We start from the raw sequence: 21623 nt of genomic DNA, 5'->3' as shown, positions 1-21623 counted from the left end.
GATAATAGGGTGCGGAGAAGTTATGCCGTATCTTCAGGGATTTGCAAAAGATGTGGATCTCAACAGAATCAAATTGGCGGCCGTTGTCCGATACCATTTCAGCTGGGACACCGAATCGGCACAGAATATCGTGCCAGATGAACCGTTTGACGTCTGAAGACTGAATCTAACTCAAGGATACAGCTTCAACCCACTTAGTGAAGTAATCAGTTGTGACCAAGAGAAACCTCACATTACCTGGGGCCTTAGGTAAAGGACCCACAATGTCGAGTCCCCACTTAGCAAATGGCCAAGGGCTAAGTATGGGATGAAGCTCATTCGCAGGAAGCTTAATGATCCGAGCATGTTTTTGGCATGGTACACATATTTGGACAAACCGTTTGGCAGCTTTTTGCATATATGGCCACCAATATCCTTGGGTGAGAGCTTTGTGAGCGAGGCTCCGACCACCAGAATGATTGCCACAAATGCCTTCACGAATTTCTTTTAAAATCTGTTGTCCCTGTTCAGGAGTAAGGCACCGGAGGAGGGCCTGAACCCATGGGTTTTCAGAAAGCGGGACCCCCCGGGTAGGTAACAACACAAACTGCCATGCATCCGGTTTGACTTTGTCAGATAAAGCCCTGTCTAAGGGGAGTTCTCCAGTTCATAAGAATTCAACCATATTCTGACGCCAATCGGGAAGTAGAAGTTCCATTGACTCAATGTTAGAAAACTGATCATCTGGTATTTCAGGAGCATTGTCAGCAAGATCCGTTTCGGAATCAGTTGCAGAGTCTTCCTTCTGTACAACCTTGTTTTCCGCCACTGCAGAGTTAGTATCCACCGTGGGGGAGAGGTTAGCATCCTCCTCATGGCTGCGAGGAGAATCCTGAGTGGGATGCTCTTGGTGCTTGTCCCGCGCTTTGATGCGCGTAGTGACTGCATAAATCTGCGTGAATGCCACGCATTTGGCAGCGTAGACGTCAGCCATATCGGGCAATGGAAGGTCAATGCTAGGCAGTAACTGGACCTCTACCCTGATATTGCGAGGTTCAATTGAATCAACTGCCGCTGAAAGGTAGGCCAATGCATCAGCGTGCCGAACATCATTCCTTGGTCTTTGCGAAATTGAGATGCGCTCAAATTTTGCAGCGAGATCGTGTATCACATCTAAATAAGCCGCCATTCGCTCATCTCGTGCTTGATATGACCCTCCAAACTGACAAGCAACTAGCTTAGAGTCCGTTACCATATTGATTTCCTTTGCCCCCATTTCGAGCGCCGCTCTCATTCCAAATATTGCTGCCTCATATTCGGCTTCATTGTTGGAAGCAGGAAAGCAAAGTCGGACGGACCTCTCGATTCGGCTACCGTTTGGGTCGACTATCACACAACCGATCCCGGACCCCTTCCTATTACTTGAACCATCTATATACACAACCCACGCCTCGCCTCCGGTGAAATTCTCTTCAACGGAGTCAGGTTGGTGGTTGGGAAAATCTGGCAGTTGTTCTTCCTCGAATAACTCGGGTGAAACCACGATATCTTCTACCGGGAAATCCGCCATCAAAGAAGCTAATGCATGCATGACCTTTTTCTGTAGTGCGAGGCTCATATAAGATGTGGTAAGCACTTAGGTAGCTAGACCAATCAGCAAGGCGGCCAGACTCTTCGGCTCGTCCGAGTGCCTTGCGAAGGGGATATTCTGTATACACTTTAACCACACGTCCCTGAAAATATGGCTTAAGTCTACGTGCTGCATGCACCAGGGCAAGCGCAATTTTCTCAATTTTAGAATATCTACTCTCTGATCCAGTCAACATTTTGCTAATGAAGTATATTGGGCGCTCCTCCGGGTTGTCCACAAACAATACTGCGCTTACTGCGATCTCGGAAGATGCCAAATAAATTCTAATGTCTTGGCCAGTTTGCGGACTAACCAGGACGGGGGGTGATACCAAATATGCTTTAATTTCTTTAAAAGCCCTATCACAGTCCTCGTTCCAAACTGAGGCACCTTTCAGCGGTTGAAAAAATGGCCTGCGTCGATCTGAATACTTAGATATAAATCTATTCAGGGCTGCCAATCGACCGGCGAGCCATTGAATTTCTTTTTTATTCGATGGTGGGGACATTTCGAGGATGGCCCGAATCTGTTCAGGGTTTGCCTCAATACCCCATCGAGTCATCAGAAAACCTAAGAACTTTCCAGATGCTAACCCAAAAGAACACTTCGAAGGGTTCAACTTCAGTTTATATCGTACGAGCCTATCGAATACCTCTTGTAAATTCTGAAGGTGATCGGGTGTTTCTTTGGATTTGACCACCATGTCATCGATGTAAACTTCCATGATACGCCCAATCAGATCGGCAAACATAGTATTCATCATCATCTGATAGGTGGCGCCTGCATTTTTCAGACCGAATGGCATGACTCTAAAGCAATACAGGCCGTGGTCTGTTACGAACGCCGTGTGTTCCTGGTCCTCCTCAAGCAGAGATATTTGGTTATAACCAGAGGAAGCGTCCATGAACGACAAACGCTCGAAACCCGAGGTCGCATCGACTAGATCTGAGATGCGAGGTAATGGGTATGGATGCACTGGGCAAGCTTTGTTTAGGTTGGTGAAGTCAATGCAAACCCTGAGCTTCCCATTTTTCTTTGGAACTGCGACGATATTGGATACCCAAGTCGGGTATTGGATGGGCTTGATGAACCCTGCTCCAAGCAGTTTACCAATCTCGTTATTGACCTTCAGTTTTCGCTCGGGAGCCATCCGCCTTGGTCTTTGTCGAACCGGTTTGAATCTCGGGTCAATATCGAGCCTGTGGCAAGCGACATTTGTGTCGACTCCGGGCATTTGGTTGATATCCCAGGCAAATATTTCTTGATAATCCCATAACAGGTGAATTAGAGCTTTTTTTTCGGTTGGAGGTAAGCCGGCAGCGATGAAAGTAGTTTCGTTGCTCTCGCCCCCTATCTGAACTTCCTCCAACTGATCGATCGAGGGACCTTCTCCAGAGCGTCGGGCTTCTCGTACCTGATAAGCCCAATATTTCTGTAATTGCTATTTGGCGTGATCAACTTGGAGGATCGTGTTGCCCCGGACTTCGGATTTCCGTGTATCTTCTAATGCCAAATCATGACACTGATGTGACATTATCTGGTCACTGCGGATCTTACATACTCCTGTAGGCGTGGGGAATTTCAACGCCTGGTAGAAGGTGGATACAACAGCCTGATTTGCATGGATCCAATCCCTAGCAAAAATTGCATTGTAACAAGAACCACAATCTATCAAAAGGAAATTTATCCCGACAGATTGATGCCCAACTGTGACAGGGAGATGAACCTTTCCAATGGCATGGGTTGGTTCGCCGTTGAATCCAATGATTGGGTTACGGTCTTCTATGATCAAGTCCTCTGAAAGTTTCATTTTGGAGTAAGCCCTGGTGAATAACACGCTAGCTGAGCTTCCTGTGTCGATAACAATCTTCTGCACCCTAAATATTCTTATCCATGCAGTAATGACAACAGCGTCATTGTGAGGGTAATACACCCCCTTTTCGCCATTCTCAGTGAACTTCAACTCGTGACCTTCATAGGTTTCCGTATTGATACCTTGGTCAAAATTGAAACTGTTGACCTGGTAATGATCTTGTATATGACGAAGTTTCAAGCGTGTTTCTATCTTGCGCTGACGACGTGAGACGCTATCGACACGCGCGTGGCATACATCGATAACGTTGTGTTAAGCCAAGTTGATATGGGCTGACCGAGGTTTGTTTTGAACAAATTCAGTAAGCTGTCCCTCATCAACGAGGCGTTGAGCTTCTTTCTTCAAAGCTCTGCAGTGATCTGTTTCATGCCCAATATCATCGTGATATTTGCATTTTCGATTTTTATCCCGCCTACCTGTAGGATCTTCCGGTAGCGGTCGAGCTGGTAGTAACATTTTTTTAGTTCTGATTTTTTCATATAGGTCTGCAAGGCCAAGAGTTAAAGGGGTGAATACCTTTTACTCTATATTTGGGGCCTTTGTATTATTCTGAGTACTCCTCTTGTTACCTTGACTGGCAATCTTATTCTTTGTGGAGTCCTTGGAAACGGGATCTGCGCCATCCTTTCTCTGTCGAGACTTTTGATCATCTTCCACTCGAACGTACCCTTCCACTCGGGCGAATAAATCAAAAAGGGTGGTAGGCGGCTTTCGAGTGAGAGAGTTGTAAAGTCCATCTCTGTCGAAATGCAACGCTTGATGGAATGCTTGTATTGCGAAAGCATCACTCACATCCTAAACTTTGGCGTGAAGCTTCCTGAACCGTCGTACCAAACTCTTAATTGTTTCGCCTTTCTCCATAGCGAGATTGAACAAAGTGTGCTCGGGACTCTTCTTCGCCTTTCATGTTGTAATCGAAACGCTTCAACGAACATATCGCTGAGCTTGGTAAATGAATCAATTGAACGCGGAGGCAACTTGTTGAACCAGGATAGTGCATATCCTTTCAACGTCGCTCAAAAAGTACGACACATTAACGACTCATGAAATTCCCATAAGGTCATAGCCGCTTGGTAGCTCATGACGTGCTCGTTCGGACAGCCATCCACGTCATCGTAAGTCGGAAGAGGGGGCTGTTTGAATGCCTTAGGATGAGCACAGTCCCGAATGTCATTTACAAAGGGTGAAAATTTCGGACCTCGCACAGCCCTTTCCAAGAGTGGATCGTCTCGGATGGTTTGCCTGGTCATGGCTTGGTTAATCAATTCCTTAACTCTTTGTTCATTCATATTCTCACAGTTGTCCTCATCTTGATTCTCTTCTCTCCAGATCCGTTCATCGCGGGCTAAGATTCGAAGGGGATTCGGCCGTTGCCGATGTTCGATTCTACTCCGCCTCCTGCCTGCCACTCTATTAGCAGGTAGCGGACTCTCATTCCGATTTGTGTGTTGGGATTCATATCTTGATCCGGACACATCCACGGATGCTGGCGTTTCTGAACTAGAACTCAATGCATTTGCTGGCGTTCCAGATTGTTGTGACTGGTGTGTCTGAGGATTTGTGCCCAAACGATCCCAGACATTGTTTGACTGTGAATGAGTGTGGACAGACATGATAGGGTGGACAGTTCGGCTTTGGCTTGGATCTCTAGCTTTACCATTATTGTGAATAAGGTTTTGGCCATTATTAGGATCTTCGCGCTGTCCCGGTTCGGCCCGTTGCCTTTGCCTACGTGCAGACAAAGGGGACTCGACCGATTGGTGCTCCGCAGGGTCTCTAGGCCGTTTGCCTAGTTGATTTCTCAAATTTTCGTTTTCCGCAACTACTCTTGTCAAAAGAGAGATTAGAGCTGGATCCGATTGGTATTGCAAGTTCCGGATGGAGGCGCGTGGGTTAGCATGTCGGCCTCCCCGGCCCCTTATTGGACGTCGCGCAGTAGCATCACGGGTGGGTTCAGCAGGACCATCCCTGACGTGGATTCTGGCAGCTCTCGTGCTCCGCACAGCATTGCGGCGAGGGACACGGGGATTAGATTCCCGAGTCCCTAATGGCTCCAGAGTGTGTGGAACTACTTCAGACAGTCTGTTTCCTCCGTTCTGAGAGAAAGATCTACGACGGCTCGACTGCCCCACCTCCGTAGTGGTGCCTGGAATAGTCTCCATGTTTTGCAGAGTTGCTACACGCCGACTGGCAGCTTCTGTATTACTTATCGCAATTTGTTCAGCCATGGTAACAAGGACGTATGAAAAATAAGGCCGATGATATCAAACTTCAACGGAATACCACGTGGTCGTGGGTTCGGTCCCTACAGACGGCGCCTTTCCTGCTCCCCGAGATTCATCGCCGGTACTGCCATCGGAAGATATTATGGAAGCGATTGACGCGTTACAACGGGATTTAGACAAGGTAAACAACAACACTGGAACTTGTAACTTTATTAGTAAAGAAGCGAATTAACACGTGAATTTATATATGGACTGCAGGTACGGGTGTTAGCCACACGACGCTATGAGAGCCATCAGGAGGAGACTGCTCGCTTAGCCAGAGAAATTGCCGCGCGAGATGCGGAGCTTGATGCACTGAAAGGGGAGTTAGCCCGATACCGTACCAGTGGTTGAACTGTTCATATCATAGTTTAGGTATGGAGTTCATGTATGACGTAGCTTGTGTTAACTCGGCAGAGATAAACACTCAGGCAATAAGTTGAATATTTGGAATGTGTAACCGTCCTTAAAACGAAGATGAAAATGATGTGTTGAAAAATTAAAGTACCGAAAAAACCAAGGGGCTAGAAAACCGATTGACCCGGCAAGCACACTGCTGACCCAGTAAGAAAAAATGATGACCCGGCCTAAAAATGTAGGAAACTCATCAGACCAAGATCTAAGTAGGCCTGAACCGGCATGTATACCGACTGAATCTGCTTGGGAAGTCTTTGGACCCAACCCAGAGGAAAACCGCTGGACAAAGCCGGAAAAAACGCGCTGAACCGGGCCGGAAAGAGAGTGAACCGGCTGAAAAAATGTCCAAACTGGATGGAAACCACCTGAACCGGTTGGAAAAATGCTTGAACCGGCCGGTGTCGATGCCGGTTGCTGGTCGCCAGTTGACGGTCGCCGGTGGTAGAGGGTCAAGAGTTGAAGTGCACTGTTCAAGTACTGTTGGTTTGGTTTTTATTTTTTTTGGTTTTGGAATGGGCCCTTTGGATGGGCTTTTGTTGAATACATGGGATGCTATTCGAAAAATGAATTTCGGATGTCTTGAACGACTGGGCTTGTGGCTGATCAATTATTTGATAGTCAAGCCTTAAACTATATATATGCTCCATGCGGCAAATCTAGCCAACATGGCTGACTTCGTAAAGGTCATCAACTAAAATGCCCCGCTTGTGGTACACGGCCCGGTATATAGCTCATCATTAGAAATAACATGGGGTTTGTGACGCAGAATAACACCAAAATAACATAGTATCTAAAGAACCGAACGCTGCATCCGTGTCGTGTGAAGAACAAAGTCAGTATCAGATGAAAGTATGGAAGCCAGATTAGGAGAAATAGACGTGGAATCTTTGGAATTGGGACAGCATCTCCAATCGAATCAACACTAATCCATAAGATTCTCTTCATGGAACCTGCGCAAGTGGACATAACACGGATAGAATATGTGCAATATCTAACCATCTTTATAAAATATTATACGGTGGTCTACCGTTGCCGCGACGATAACAATGCCACTAAGTCACTTGACAAACAAGCGTAGTTACACTGGCAAGATTCTCCCATAAACGATCCTTGAGGAGACCAACAGACAACCCAGAAGTGCCTCAGTAGTTGGGTTTAAATCATAGTGTAGCTTAGACTCCGCCACCAAGGGTATACGCTTGATGTACTCTAAACAATCGCACCCAGACCAAAAGCGAGATATTATCGTTCTTGGGTTTTTATTGTTGAACCATGATGCCAGGCGTAGGCACACTGCACCACGCAGTTTTTAAACGTCGCGCAGGATTTCCTTCGCCACCCGGGTTTAACAAATGTAAAACTAAATGACCAATTTGAAATTAAAACACAACATAAATGGAAAAGAATTTTATTGATGAAAAATGGAAGGAAAGTACAAAGTATGTGAAATGTATGGCATAACTTCTCCGCACCCTACTATCCCCAGGGTGCGAAGAAGGATGAAGGTGCATGGGTTAGCATGTCAGCCTCCCCGGCCCCTTATTGGACGTCGCGCAGTAGCATCACGGGTGGGTTCAGCAGGACCATCCATAATGTGGATTATGGCAGCTCTCGTGCTCTGCACAGCATTGCGGCGAGGGACACGGGGATTAGGTTCCCGAGTCCCTAATGGCTCCAGAGTGTGTGGAACTACTTGCAACCGATCTGTTTCCTCCGTTCTGAGAGAAAGATCTACGACGGCTCGACTGCCCCACCTCTGTAGTGGTGCCTGGAATAGTCTCCGTGTTTTGCAGAGTTGCTACACGCCGACTGGCAGCTTCTGTATTACTCATCGCAATTTGTTCAGCCATGGTAACAAGGACGTATGAAAAATAAGACCGATGATATCAAACTCCAACGGAATACCATGTGGTCGTGGGTTCGGTCCCCACAGACGGCACCAAAGAATGTCGGGGCAAAAAGTTAACCCGACACTCCCGATATGATGGTGCTTCCGAAAGCTCAAAAGAGATGGGGATTGGGATTTTTTAGGAAGAGAGACTGCACCAACGTTCTGGTTGCCTACATACCCAGTGAGGAATCCGGGATCAAGTCTCTTAAAAACGTAGTTCTGGAGGATGCAGAAGCCTCCGTATATATAACAATCCCCTGCCTTGGCGGCCAAGAAAGGGATTCTTGGAGATTGCCGTTCTTGATGAATCCTAGTATGATCCTATCTAAAATAGGATCATTCCCCAAGATTTCATTCTATCCTTGCGCAAGATCTTATCGGATTGCACTATGATTTTTAGCTTCCATGGATCGGATTATTGGATCAGAATCATCCGAACGGATTGGATCCATGGATCTGGGCCACTCGGATGGGCCCTGGACCTGTTCTGAACTTTGATGGATTCGAAGACCGAACGATCCGAAAGTGTTTATTTGGACAACCACTGGACTGGTCCGCTGCTGGGCCCATATCCGGTTTATGGTTCGAGTACACTTTAGACTGGAAATATAATGTATGGTACACACAGATATGCTAATAGTTATTTACGTATCGGGTGGATGGCCGCTGTCTCAGACGTAGAGAGGATGTGGGATTATGACTGGGGTCAATCCATCTTGTCATACCTTTATCGCTGGCTAGACCTCGCAGTTAAGACGAAAGCCGCTAAAGGCAATTTGTGCGACTTTGTTTGGATTATACCGGTAAGTCTTATTTATTAAGTTATTGTTTCATTTCATTTATTTATCTAATTGTTAATGTTGACATGTTTATGTTGATATTGATATTGTATTTATTCTATTGATTTAGTATTGGTGCTACGAACATTTTCGTGTGATGCATCCTGTGTTGAAGTGGTTGGAAGAGGATGAGACTCATGACCTGATTCCACGTATTCAAGCATGGGGGCTTCATTGTAGGCACAGGGGGTATGGGGATCTATCGCATAATATTCACAACACTCGTCAACAGATTGAGCTTTTAGGAGCTACCCGCATTGAGTGGCAACCCTGGGTCGAGTCCTTCATATTTCAGACCCCTTATGCAGATATTCTAGATGTTCCCGAGAACACTGAGTACCGTAGACTATCCTATATGTGTCATAGAGCAAGGTTTCTTTCTCAGCGGCGAATGATACTTGTATGGTCAGTAACTACATGGGACCTTGGGGACAGATGTTGGTGGCAAGTATCTGGAGAGATTGTTATACCTTACCCACCACCGATAGATATGACATCCTATGATATTCTTCCTGCTGCTCTTTCACACTATAGAGCAAATCCAAATGATTGGCCAGACGCATCAGCTTTCATTTTTACGGGAGACTATGACTTGTATTGGAAGAGGGTTGGTCGAGGTCTCTTGCTAGGTGCGTTATACTGGGGCACTAATTTTGAAGGGGTTACTTCTGAAGCATTGAGACCCGACATTCATTTCCTAGAAGGAGTGGAGTTGCCATAGTCACAGCCCAGGGTGTTTCATGATATTCACATACCGCAAAGAACTCCACAGATATTTGATGAGGATGACCTTTGGCACTGGAGCATGATTACTTCTCAGGGGCAAGATATTAGCATACCTATTCCACCAGTAGATGTCGCAGTGGTAGCAGATTTGTTAGTACAATTTGAGCAGTTAGCCGAGGTTAGTATGATTTGAATTTATTCATGATTTATTATTATTATTATTCACTATAACCCCTAACATGCATTTGTTTTGTTAAACAAGATGAAGTAAGGTCGGAGCTCCTTAACTATAGCTCTCTCAGTTATGTCATGCGTGCGTCCTTCATGGAGTCCTCTCATCGCAGTTTTGAGTGCTTACAAGAAGAGCGGAATCGAACTTTGCAGTTTCATAGACGTGTGCAAGAGTTGGAGAATGCTGCAAGTGCCACACCTCAAGCTCAACCTCAACTAGAGAGGCGACAACGACGTAGGGGGGAGAGCTCTTTGACCGAGCCTTCTCGTAGGGGGAGGAGGTCTCAGTAGATATTTTTTTGTAGTTTGTAATAACTATGCGCCATTACTTGTCTTATGGCGTTTGGGATTGTTGTTTGTAACGACTATTGATTTAGCAGGTTGTTTTTTTGATGAGTTTTGGATATGAATATGTCATTAAACAAGGGAGGTTATGTCCAAAAAATTTCAGAAATTATAAGTTAGTTTTTTTACCGAGTTTCTGTGTTAGACTTGGGTGTTGTTTATGATTGTTGTTTGTCTTATTTATAATTTCCAAAGTATATTAGCAGGTTTTGGATATGAATATGTCAATAAAACAAATGAGGTTATGACAAAAAAATTTCAGAAAATTATAAGTTCGTATGTTTCCAAAGTATAAGTTTGTATGTTTCCAAAAATTTCACATTCGTTTAACTCATTTCACTCGTTCCAACAATTCGTAGGTTAGGCTAGACCTCGCATTTAACTCATTTCCTATGTCTTGGTTGAAACAGAAAATTTTGATGGAATATCACTCATTTTTGCAGGTGGTTTGGTCCTGACAGGAATATTGTATAGTGTAGACCGAGACGGAATGTAACATCCCGTCTCGTTCATGGTTCCTTCCCACTACGCCTTTTACTATTCCATACATTGGATTTCTGAATTGTGGGCCATAAATTGGAATTATTGAGGATACATTTGGATAGACATTTGGATACAATGTGTTGTCACTTGGAGAGTGAAAAAAAAATCTGATAAAATGCGTTGTCAATTGGAGAGTGGACCAAAATCGAACTATCACATGTGACCTTACCTTTCATATTTCGTTTTACTCTTCTTACTTTTATATGAAACAAACAAACAACCATCTTCTTCCCCACAACCAAGCTAAAAATAGAAAAAATGTCAAGAGAAGAAAGAATTGCATTTAACCAAAGGTTATGGGGAGGATCTAGTAGTAATAGTTTGTCTTCTGGTTTTACCGGGTCGTCTTCTGGTACTTACGCTGAAGATGACTACATGGAAAGAGTAAGAGATGAGCATAATGATATGATGAGGCGAAGGAGGAGGAGGAGGTTGCAGTTATTATCCACTGCTGGGGTATTAATGACTCAAGCAGCCATTGAACTTGAAGATCTGGATACAGACAAACGCGGTGGATCTGTGAAGGGCAGAGAGTACACGTTTAGAGATGGTGGTGATTTCAGTAAACAAAAGATAATGAGGGATTACTTCACAACACCATGTAGGTGGCCTCCTCATAAGTTTAGACGAAGGTACAGGATGACAAGGGAGCTTTTTATGTATATGTTGAAAATTGTTGCATCATTCGACGATTACTTTAAAGACAAGGTGGATGGATTGGGTCGGCAAGCAATTTCTGGGTTACAAAAGGGACTAGCTGCAAACGCACAATTAGCAACTGGTTGTTTTTCTGATTCAACGGATGAGTATTTACAAATTGGAGATTCCACAGCAAATGTATCTATGAAGCGTTGGGGCAAGGCAATAATCACGGCGTTTGAGGAAGAGTACTTGAGACGACCAATTGAAGCAGACACTGCTAGGATATTAGCTGAAAATGCGGCAAGGGGTTTTCCAGGAATGCTTGGATCAATCGACTGTATGCATTGGGTGTGGAAGAATTGTCCAAGTGGATGGGCTGGAACACATGTAGGGTACAAGAAGGAACCAACTTTGGTACTTGAAGCCGTTGCAGACAAACACTGTTGGATCTGGCATTGCTTCTTCGGATTGCCAAGTTCGCATAATGACATTAATGTGCTTCATCGTTCTCATGTTTTTGAATCATTAGAGCAAGGTGAGGGTCATGCTGTTGCATTTAATGTGAATGGTAATGACTACGATATGGGATATTATCTTGCTGATGGTATTTACCCAAAATGGGGCACATTTGTTCAAGCCATTCGTTATCCAAGAAATAAGCATGAAGAGATCTTTACTCAACATCAAGAAGCTGCAAGAAAGGATGTTGAGAGGACGTTTGGAGTTTTGCAGGCACGATGGCATATTGTTAAGGCTTATGCGCGTTGTCATAGTATTGTTGTTCTTGGAGACATAATGAAGGCATGCATTATAATGCATAATATGATTGTTGAGAATGAACGTGAAAGTGGAGTTTGGAATTGGAAAGGTCAGAGGAAAGAAACAATACCTGATCTCTTTCAGGAAGAGGATGGTTTTCATTTTGTCTATCAGATGATTGAAGCAAGAAATAAGATCAGAAATGAAGTTACATATACTAATCTTCAAAAGGACTTAGTTGAGCATGTTTTTAATTGGACTGGCATTGAAGAAATAGCAGATTCGGTACCAATTTATGATCCAAATTGGTCGGATCCAGAGGAGGGAGAAGGAGGCGAAAATTAAAATGGAAATGAAAGTGTATTTCCTATGTATTCCCTATGTATTTCCTAACATGAACTATGAAGTTCCAAAGTATTTCCTAACGTGAACTATTAAGTTCCAACATATTTCTTATGTATTTCCTATGTAATTCCAATAAGTTCTTATTTGTTTAATGAGTTGTATTTTTATCTCACTGTTTTTAATTGTATTTCTATGAAATAATTATATTGGAAAGAACATATATAGTGCATTAATTAAAATCAACAGTGATATAAAAATACATAGTTCATTAATTAAAAATACAATGAAATAAAAATACATAGTGCATTAATTAAAAAGACAGTGAAATTAAAATACATAATGCATTAATTAAAATACATACTGTTGTAATTAAAATAAAATACTAGATATTACATATGCTTAGTTAGAGCTAGAACTACATCTAGCCCTTGCCCATTCAGCACGTATTTCAGCTTGTTGTTGCTCGATTAAAAAAGCGGTATCGGGATTGATAAGATCCCAAAAATGTAGTTTTAACCCCTTAATAATACTACTTTTAGACCAATTATGTGAGTAATAAATAAGAGTTAATGCTAATTACATGCTTTTATGTATTTCAGGCATGGAACTCAATTATGTGCAGAAACGTGCCACTTTGGCGATATAAAGGACCAAAGGGTTGGTTGCTAAGAAGTTCTGTGATAAAGGCCAAGATTCAAAGAGACAAAGCCTTTATAAAGCCCGGTTAAAAGCTGAAAAGTCAACACAGGCAGAAATAGTCCACAAGTCAGCAGAATTTCCGAAAACCATATCTTTGGACTCAGGCCTCGGATTTGGTCTTACTTTATGTCAAAACGACTGGCTCGGAAAGAGCTTTCGAATGATCCAAACCTTGACCCAATCAGAGGAGAAAAAGTGGACGAAAAGTCTACTGAAGTCAAAGCCAGCTGAAACAGGCTCTGTGGACTGAAGAAATTGGGTTTTGGGCTCGATTTTCCGGCCCAAAACATGGCTTCTCAGTCTATGCACGAAATTGTGGATCTGGTCTCCTCCTTTACATAAAACAAGACTTAGCTCTTAAGAAATAGATAGTTAGATAGCTTAGAATAGGAAGTAGCCATTAAAATAGCTTGTAGATCTAGTTTTTGAATTCAATTAGTTAAATTAATTAGTTTCATACATTGTTTTAGATTAATTCTTTGAATCATAGTTCTTCATTGATTAGATAAATAAAATAGTTATTTCTTATTCATTCCGATTTTGTCATTTAAAATTGTTAGATCTAATTTCAGTGGTTGTTATTCAATTCTTAGTTATTAATTTATAATTCAATTATTGTTTAGTAAAATTTAATAAAGTTATAATCTTTATATTACATCTAGTTTTAATTCACATCGTAGTATAATTCCTACCATTGCTCTCATTAGACTTTGAATAGATTAGTCAATCTAGGAAACTTGAATGCTAAAGAACTAAGAGTGGAACGAACTTTTTACTCCACTCTATTTCGATAGAATTGAGAGTATAGAAATCTTTGATAGCAACGCGTAATTAAGGTTAAATTCACTTGCGTTTTGAGTTTCATCGTTCATTTCAAAGGTAAATTATTCAATTTTACGTTGATCAAATGGCGCCGCTGCCATCTTAGTACTCTTTAGTATTGTTTTTTGTAGACTTGATAGTTTTTTAAAGTCCCATAGCCCACCCACCCTTGTTTGGATTCTCACTGTGATTGTCTGTTTCAGCTTTGCAGTTTCCACGAAAAATTACTTGGAGCGCACCTGCGCCCTGGGCAAGCCAAAGTGGAGCGCACCTTATGCCCACACGCCTGGAATCCCACCCTTTGGCTGAGCGCCACCTGCGCCCTACCAAGGACAACTTGGAGCGCCACCTACGCCCCACGCTGAATCATACCTTTTGTCCGAGAAGCGACTGCGCCTTCCCCTAGGCATATTCTCGAAGCACCCGCGTGCCCTCTGCTGAAAATGCCCGATTTCCACAGGTTTGTTTCGAACTTCCATTTCTTCAAAGTTTTCAGTGTTCTAACTTGTTATATACACTGAGCACGCGTAAACAAGACGTTATTCATAAGCGAAGCAAGGAGGCTTTCAGGTACTCTTTTCTTCCACACCTCGCATCTTCTGTTAGAGGTTCATACTAGCATATCAGGATTGTTTGGAGTGTTGTTGGGTTTCATTAATATTGGTCTTAGCCTTGTATGAGATTAAGGTCGGGCCGAAGAAAAACACCTAACGTAATTAACCGACAACGGCAACGAACAAACAAGTCTTTCTAGTATACCACTCACTACACCTCTAGGTAGCATACCACACACACCACCTGAAGTAATGGCTGAAGAAAGAAAGTCTCCTCTCTCTGACTTTTACAAAGCCTTGAACGATAGCCCTAAATCTTGCATCATTCTATCAGACCCAGTGGGGGATTTCCGAATTCCCCCAAATATATTTAATTTGTTACCTGTTTTTCATGGGTTAGACCACGAAAAACCTTATCAACATATGCGTAGGATTGACCAAGTCCTTACTACATTCCACCATCCTACGGTAGGTGCTGAACAAATTAAACTAAGGGTATTTCCCTTCACCTTATTAGCCGATAAGGCGGCGTCTTGGTTAACTGCCCAAGCGCCTAATTCTGTGGACTCGTGGGCTAAACTTGTTCAACTATTCATGGAACATTTTTACCCACCACTGAAGACCGATGAAATGCTTTCCAAGATTCATTTCTTTCAACAGAATCCTCATGAATCATTTTTAGAGGCTTGGAATCGTTTTACCGATCTACTTATAGAGTGTCCACACCATAACCTCGTGAAAGACATGTTAGTTCGTGCCTTTTTCAAAGGACTTCTACACCACCATAAAGAAGTCCTTGACATAATGAATGGGGGTAGTTTCTTAAGTAAAGGAGCCTCGGAGGCTTATAAATTTTAAGAAGATCAGACTAAGCGGAATAATAATTAGGGGGGTAGTGATGATATCTCCCGTTTTGCTAGTTCTTTTACAACAGCTAAAGCCGCCAGTATGTTTGAGATGAAACCCAATCCAGAACTTAAAAATTTAATCGAATCTCTAACTAAAAAGGTAGAGGCTATTTCTGTCCAACAAAAATCTATCCTCGTCATGAATGTCAACTTCAACCCATGTAATTTCTGTTTGAGTCCAGAGCACCCCGACTCCTATTGTCCTTTCGTTTACGAACAACAAACATTACAACAAGATAATGTTTGCTCAATTAATAGTTATCCTATTCCTAACGCCCCTTGGAGACAACACCCCAACTTCAGTTGGAGAAATAATCAACAAGTAACAACTCCAGGATTTAATAATCAAAATGTTAGGCAAGCAAACAATTATAACCAACCTCCACCACGACAAGGACAAGGTCAGGGTAATTATAATAATTATAACAACCAAGCGCAACCACGATAAGGTCAAGCATAAGGTCAGGGTAATTATAATAATTATAACAATAATAATTATAATGCAAATCGAGGTATCATTCCGGTTAATAATAATAACTATCACAACCCACCCATAAATAATCAACGTGACATAGTTCTTGTCACACAACCTATAGCTAACACTCTTCCATAACCGGATCATTTCGATACCTTTATGCAATCTCAACAACAGATTTTGCAAGCCATCCAACTTTCCTTACAGCAGCTAGCTCAAGAGAAAGTACAACCCAAAGGTGTGTTTCCAAGACAAGCGATACCTAATCCTAAAACACCAAACACAGCATTTGAGGTGAACGGTAATACTAGTACGGAAAATGTAAACGTAGGTGAGCTAAATGCCATCACCACTCTCCGTTCTGGTAGAGTGGTTGACAACAATGTAACTATGCCTATAGTTACCCCACAAATAGTTCCTACACAGGAGATTGAACTAGATACCGAAATGGAAACTGAAAAGCCTACCCCTGTAGAGGTACCAGTTAAACCACAACCTAAGAAACAAAAAGCAAATGTTAGATATCCAGTTGAACCATACGCTAAGCATAGAGAGACACCACCATTTCCCCAGAAATTAGCTATGTTAAACAGAGATACAAACTTTGACGAGATCAGGGAAGTATTCAAGAATCTAACGATTAACTTACCCTTTCTTGAAGCAATTAAAAAATTACCTCACCACGCTAAGTTTCTTAAGGAGTTGTGCACTACTAGGCGTAGGACAAATATTCTTAAAGACGCCTTTCTAACTAAACAATTTCCAACTTAACATAACATAATGCACCTTAGGAGATTCTCACACGACCACCGCTTTATTAGACCTGGGGGCAAGTGTCAACTTACTCCCGTATTATTTATACAAACAAATAGGTCTACAAAAGATGCAACCTACTCAAATGACATTGCAATTAGTGGATAGGTCTATTAAGTATCCTAAGGGTGTGGTTGAAAACGTGCTAGTTAAGGTCCAGGATTTCTATTATCCTGCTGATTTTGTTATCCTCGATACAAAAGTCGTTAATGACTCTGTTTCGATCATCTTAGGGCGTCCATTTTTGGCAACTGCCAATGCGCTTATAAACTGCCGAAATGGTTCGATGTCCTTGTCTTTTGGCCATTTTTCGGTTGAGGTAAATGTTTTTAAAATGATGAAACAGTTATCAGATGCATCTATAGATGGAGAGATTAGCATGATCGAGAGCTTAGCGCAAGATTACTTTAATAACACGTTTCCAGAAAACCATATGAATAAATTCCTTTCTTTTGGAAGTTCAGATTTTGTCGATGACTCCTACGTACAAGAAGTCAACACCATCTTCGAGTCTACACAAATCGTAGAACCATCGATTGCTCCATATACATAGTTTGAAGACCTGCTGCCTAAGCAAGTATTCATTACTCAAGATAAGGACACCCCAGAAGCTTTTATCGACATACCAACCACCCCGGTACTTAAACCTCTTCCTCCTGAGTTAAAATATATTCAACTTGATCCGGATGGTAGCCATCCAGTAATTATATCTTCTCTATTATCTAAAGAGGAAGAGACACGTTTAATCAGGGTGATTAATGAACATCGTTCTGCGATTGGTTGGTCCCTAGCTGATATTAAGGGAATTGACCCTAATGTGTGCACTCAACGTATCCATTTGGAGGATAACGCAAAGACTTCTCGCGAACCTCAGTGTTGTTTGAACCCGGCCATGAAAGAAATGGTCAGGGAAGAAGTCTTACGGTTACTTGATGCAGGTATCATATACCCAATCTTTGATAGCGAATGGGTCAATCCCATTCATGTAGTTCCAAAAAAAATCAGGGATTACAATGGTACGTAATGCCAAGGGTAAATATGTTGCCACACATGGTCCTATGAAATGGAGGATCTATTGATTCTGAGGACGTTTAAATGCCATGACACGAAAGGATCATTTTCCATTACCTTCTATAGATCAGATGCTAGAACGTCTAGCTGGTCATGCTTTTTACTATTTTTTGGATGGCTACTCTGGCTATTTCCAAATTATTATTGATATTGATGACCAAGAAAAGACTATCTTTACATGTCATTTTGGAACATATGCCTATAAACGAATGCCTTTTGGCATTTGTAATGCTCCTGGTACCGTCCAGCGGTGTATGCTTCATATATTTAGTGACATGGAAGTATTCATGGATGATTTTTCTATCTATGGAGACTCTTTCACTGACTCCCTGTCTAACCTATCTAAGGTTTTGACATGGTGTGAAAAGAAGAGTCTAGTTTTAAATTGGGAAAAATGTCATTTCATAGTAAAAAAGGGCATAGTACTAGGTCACATTGTATCTAGTGATGGCATAGAAGTTGATAAGGCCAAACTAGATAAGATAGCGACTCTACCTATACCACGGACTGTCCGTGATATTAGAGCATTTCTAGGCCATGCAGTTTTTTATATAGGCTTTATCAAAGATTTTTCAAAAATAGCTAGGCCGCTAACTAATCTGCTTTTAAAGGATGTCATCTTTGATTTTAATTTTAACTGTAAATAGGCTTTTGAAACTTTAAAAACCGCCTTAACTTCTGCACCCATTATACAGCCTCTCGATTGGTCTAAACCTTTCGAACTCATGTGTGATGCTAGTGATTATGTAGTTGGTGCTGTCTTGGTACATAAACTAGATAATAAATCCACTGTTATTTATTATGCTAGTAAAACTCTAAACGATGCTCAAAGGAATTATATAACTACTGAAAAAGAATTCTTAGCTGTCGTTTATGCTTTAGATAAGTTTCATCCTTATTTGGTTGGTTCTAAGACCCTAGTTTACACCGACCATGCAGCCCTTAGGTACCTTCTCGCAAAGAAGGATGCTAAGCAGAGATTAATCTGATGGATTCTCCTCCTGCAAGAGTTCACATTAGAAATAAAGGACAAAAGAGGGGTCGAAAACATAGCTGCCTACCACTTATCTAGACTGACAAACGACGATGATAGTGATTCGGAGTCCATACCCGACTCTTTTCCTGATGAATATTTGTATGCTATTTTTTCTACACCATGGTATGCTGACATCGTGAATTATTTAGCGGCAGATGCTATTCCTTATGATTGGTCAAGAAATGAACGTAAGAAGTTCTTGGCCAGAGTTAAGCTATACTACTGGGATGAGCCCTACCTTTTTAAGTATTGTACGGATCAGATTATTCATCATTGTATTCCCCAGTGAAAATATAATGAGATTCTCTCATTATGCCATGAAAAAGAGTGTGGTGGCCATTTCAGTGGTATGAAAACAGCTGCTAAAATTCTATAATGTGGGTTTTATTGGCCTACTCTCTTTAAAGATGCCCAAGTGCATTGCAAGGCGTGCATTCGTTGCCAACAACTTGGGCGAATCATGAAGCGTAATATGATGTCATTAAATCCAATCATGGTGGTAGAAATTTTTGACATATGGGGCATTGATTTCATGGGTCCCTTTCCAGTTTCCCACGGCTTCATCTATATTCTAGTTGTCGTGGACTACATGTCTAAATGGATAGAGGCCATGGCTTGCCATAGCAATGACCATAAGACAGTTGTGTTTTTTGTTAAAGAGTATATTTTCTGTCGATTTGGCATTCCCAAGGCCATCATTAGTGATTGTGGAATACATTTTTGCAACAGAGTTGTTGCATCTCTTGTGAAGAAATATGGAGTTATACATAAGGTAGCAACTCCGTATCATCCACAAACTAGCGGACAAGTAGAAGTTTCTAATAAAGAAATCAAAAAGATCTTAGAAACAACTATAAATCCTTATAGGAAAGACTAGTCAAAGCGTCTATCTGATGCCTTATGGGCATATAGGACGTACTGCTTTCAAAACTCCTATAGGTATGTCTCCCTTTAGACTTGTATTTGGGAAACCTTGTCATTTGCCCGTTGAATTGGAGCACCATGCTATGTGGGCTATAAAAAGCCTTAACTTCAATTTTGATGAGGCAGGTGTCAAGCTCAAGTTGCAATTGAATGAGCTTGAAGAAATCCGTAGCGATTCTTATGACCTTGCAAAGGATTATAAAGCTAATATGAAACGTGTTCATGATAAGCAAATTTTGCGCAAAGAGTTTGTGGTAAGTCAAAAGGTCTTACTTTACAATTCACGTCTACATATTTTTCCAGGGAAATTAAAACCCGTTGAATTTGGTCCTTTTAAGTTCTTGAAGTCACCCCTTACGGGGCAATCACCTTGGTAAATCCCAAGGACAACAAGTATCCTTTCAAGTAAATGGCCAACAGTTGAAACATTTTCACGAGCTATTGTCCCCTGATGTAGAGGAAGTCCTTTTACAGGATCCTGTCTATGAGGACTGACCCTTTTCATTGGTGTACTTCATTTCATTTCCATATATTGGTAAGTGCACCATTAAGATAACCGGGCCCTCCCTATGGAGTGTGTGGCTGTAAGTACCGGATCCTAAGTCCACGTTTAACATAATTCACATTTTTTACTCTTGCATGTTTTCTCGGTTTTTGAGTCATGTCCCTATATGGCGTGAATTATGCATTTAATGCTTTCTTATTTTCTTATATTAAATTTTATTAATAAAAAATAAAAACAATTGTTAAAATCACAAACATAGTAAGTTAAGAAGTCTCGGGAATCTGACTTTAAAAGACCCACTTTTTAAAACAAATTTTCTCAACTCTGTGTCTAAAATTTGTTTGGGGTTGGGGTGTTCGTTCCATCCTAGATTATTCAACTCTCCAGTTGTGTTGGTTAGACCGTTTAATTGTATTATGATTCGGGTTGACATTATCTATGAAATTAGATTTCATTCGTTCGCATAACTTACGTCATGCACGCACTTCGAGGTGTTTTCCATCTTCTTACATGTCACCAACGGTCGGTGTAACGCCCGTATTTAAAATACGTAATTATTTATTAATTAATTTATTTATTTATTTATTTAATATCGGCTAGATTGGATTTGGGATACGCGGGCCTGATTTCTGGGCCCGAGTCTGTGTTGGGCTTGGGTTTCAGACCCAAGTATATAATCACATTGTTCTAGAGAATAGGGTTTTAGAGAATAAAAAAATAATAAAAATGGAGGCAGAGCTAGAAACTCGTTTGCTAGAGGGTGGAGCGCGACGATTCGGAGGAGGAGGGATTCGTCGAGTTGAGTTTTAATACAGGTGAGTAGATATTTTATGGATTTTTACTTTTATAAAATCCTTGTTACTGTCAATTTCTTTTCTGTTGAAATCTGCCGTGTTGTTAAAACTTAACTCTCTGAAATTTGATATTGAACCGTGTCTAATCTGTTGAAACTTCAAAACCGAGATGAAATCGTCGGTTTTGATTTGGGCTCGTTAATGACAGCGTGAGCCCAAACAAACAGTGGTCGTGTACATGGCTTGAATACTGTTAACTGTATTGTAGTGTGGGTTCATTTCGGTTTGAAGGTTGAACTGTTATACAGTTTCGGATGGGTGATTGAACTGTTGGAGCTCAGCAGTGGTCGTTAATGGCGGCCAAAGCTACAACCTAGAAATTGCCAGTTTATGCTTTGAACTTTTTTTGATTGAAACTAGATAATGTGATTTATGTTGTGATGATGGTGGGATGTTGTTTGGTTGTTAGTCGATTGAATGGTGGTGGTAGAAGCTTGAAAACAAGCTGTTAATGGCAGCCAAAGAATCGCCCAGTGGA

At 41.7% G+C, this 21623-nt stretch overlaps 1 protein-coding gene across 1 annotated transcript; it reads right to left on the bottom strand.

Annotated features, from left to right (window-relative positions):
• Positions 1-3050: 3050 nt before the first annotated feature.
• LOC147508944 (uncharacterized) lies at positions 3051-3938 on the bottom strand. Its single transcript, XM_086597674.1, has 2 exons — positions 3760-3938; positions 3051-3621 (listed from the first exon to the last, which is right to left on the bottom strand). The coding sequence occupies exons 1-2, from the start codon at positions 3936-3938 to the stop codon at positions 3051-3053; spliced, it is 750 nt and encodes a 249-aa protein (XP_086453800.1).
• Positions 3939-21623: the final 17685 nt, after the last annotated feature.

This window comes from Coptis chinensis, chromosome 3 (assembly GCF_015680905.1).
Source record: "Coptis chinensis isolate HL-2020 chromosome 3, ASM1568090v1, whole genome shotgun sequence".
In the NCBI taxonomy this organism is placed as follows: Eukaryota; Viridiplantae; Streptophyta; class Magnoliopsida; order Ranunculales; family Ranunculaceae; genus Coptis; species Coptis chinensis.
The sequence above is the reverse complement of the archived record's forward strand: the minus strand, read 5'-3'. Positions and strand labels throughout refer to the sequence as shown.

Bases quoted from the DNA above. Each gene is read 5' to 3' on its own strand.
- LOC147508944 (XM_086597674.1), bottom strand. From the start codon at position 3,938: ATGTTACTACCAGCTCGACCGCTACCGGAAGATCCTACAGGTAGGCGG. The intron at 3,622-3,759 runs GTCAGCCCATAT...CCAGGTCAACAG, and splicing joins TTTGTTCAAAACAAACCTCG to TTTCAATTTTGACCAAGGTA.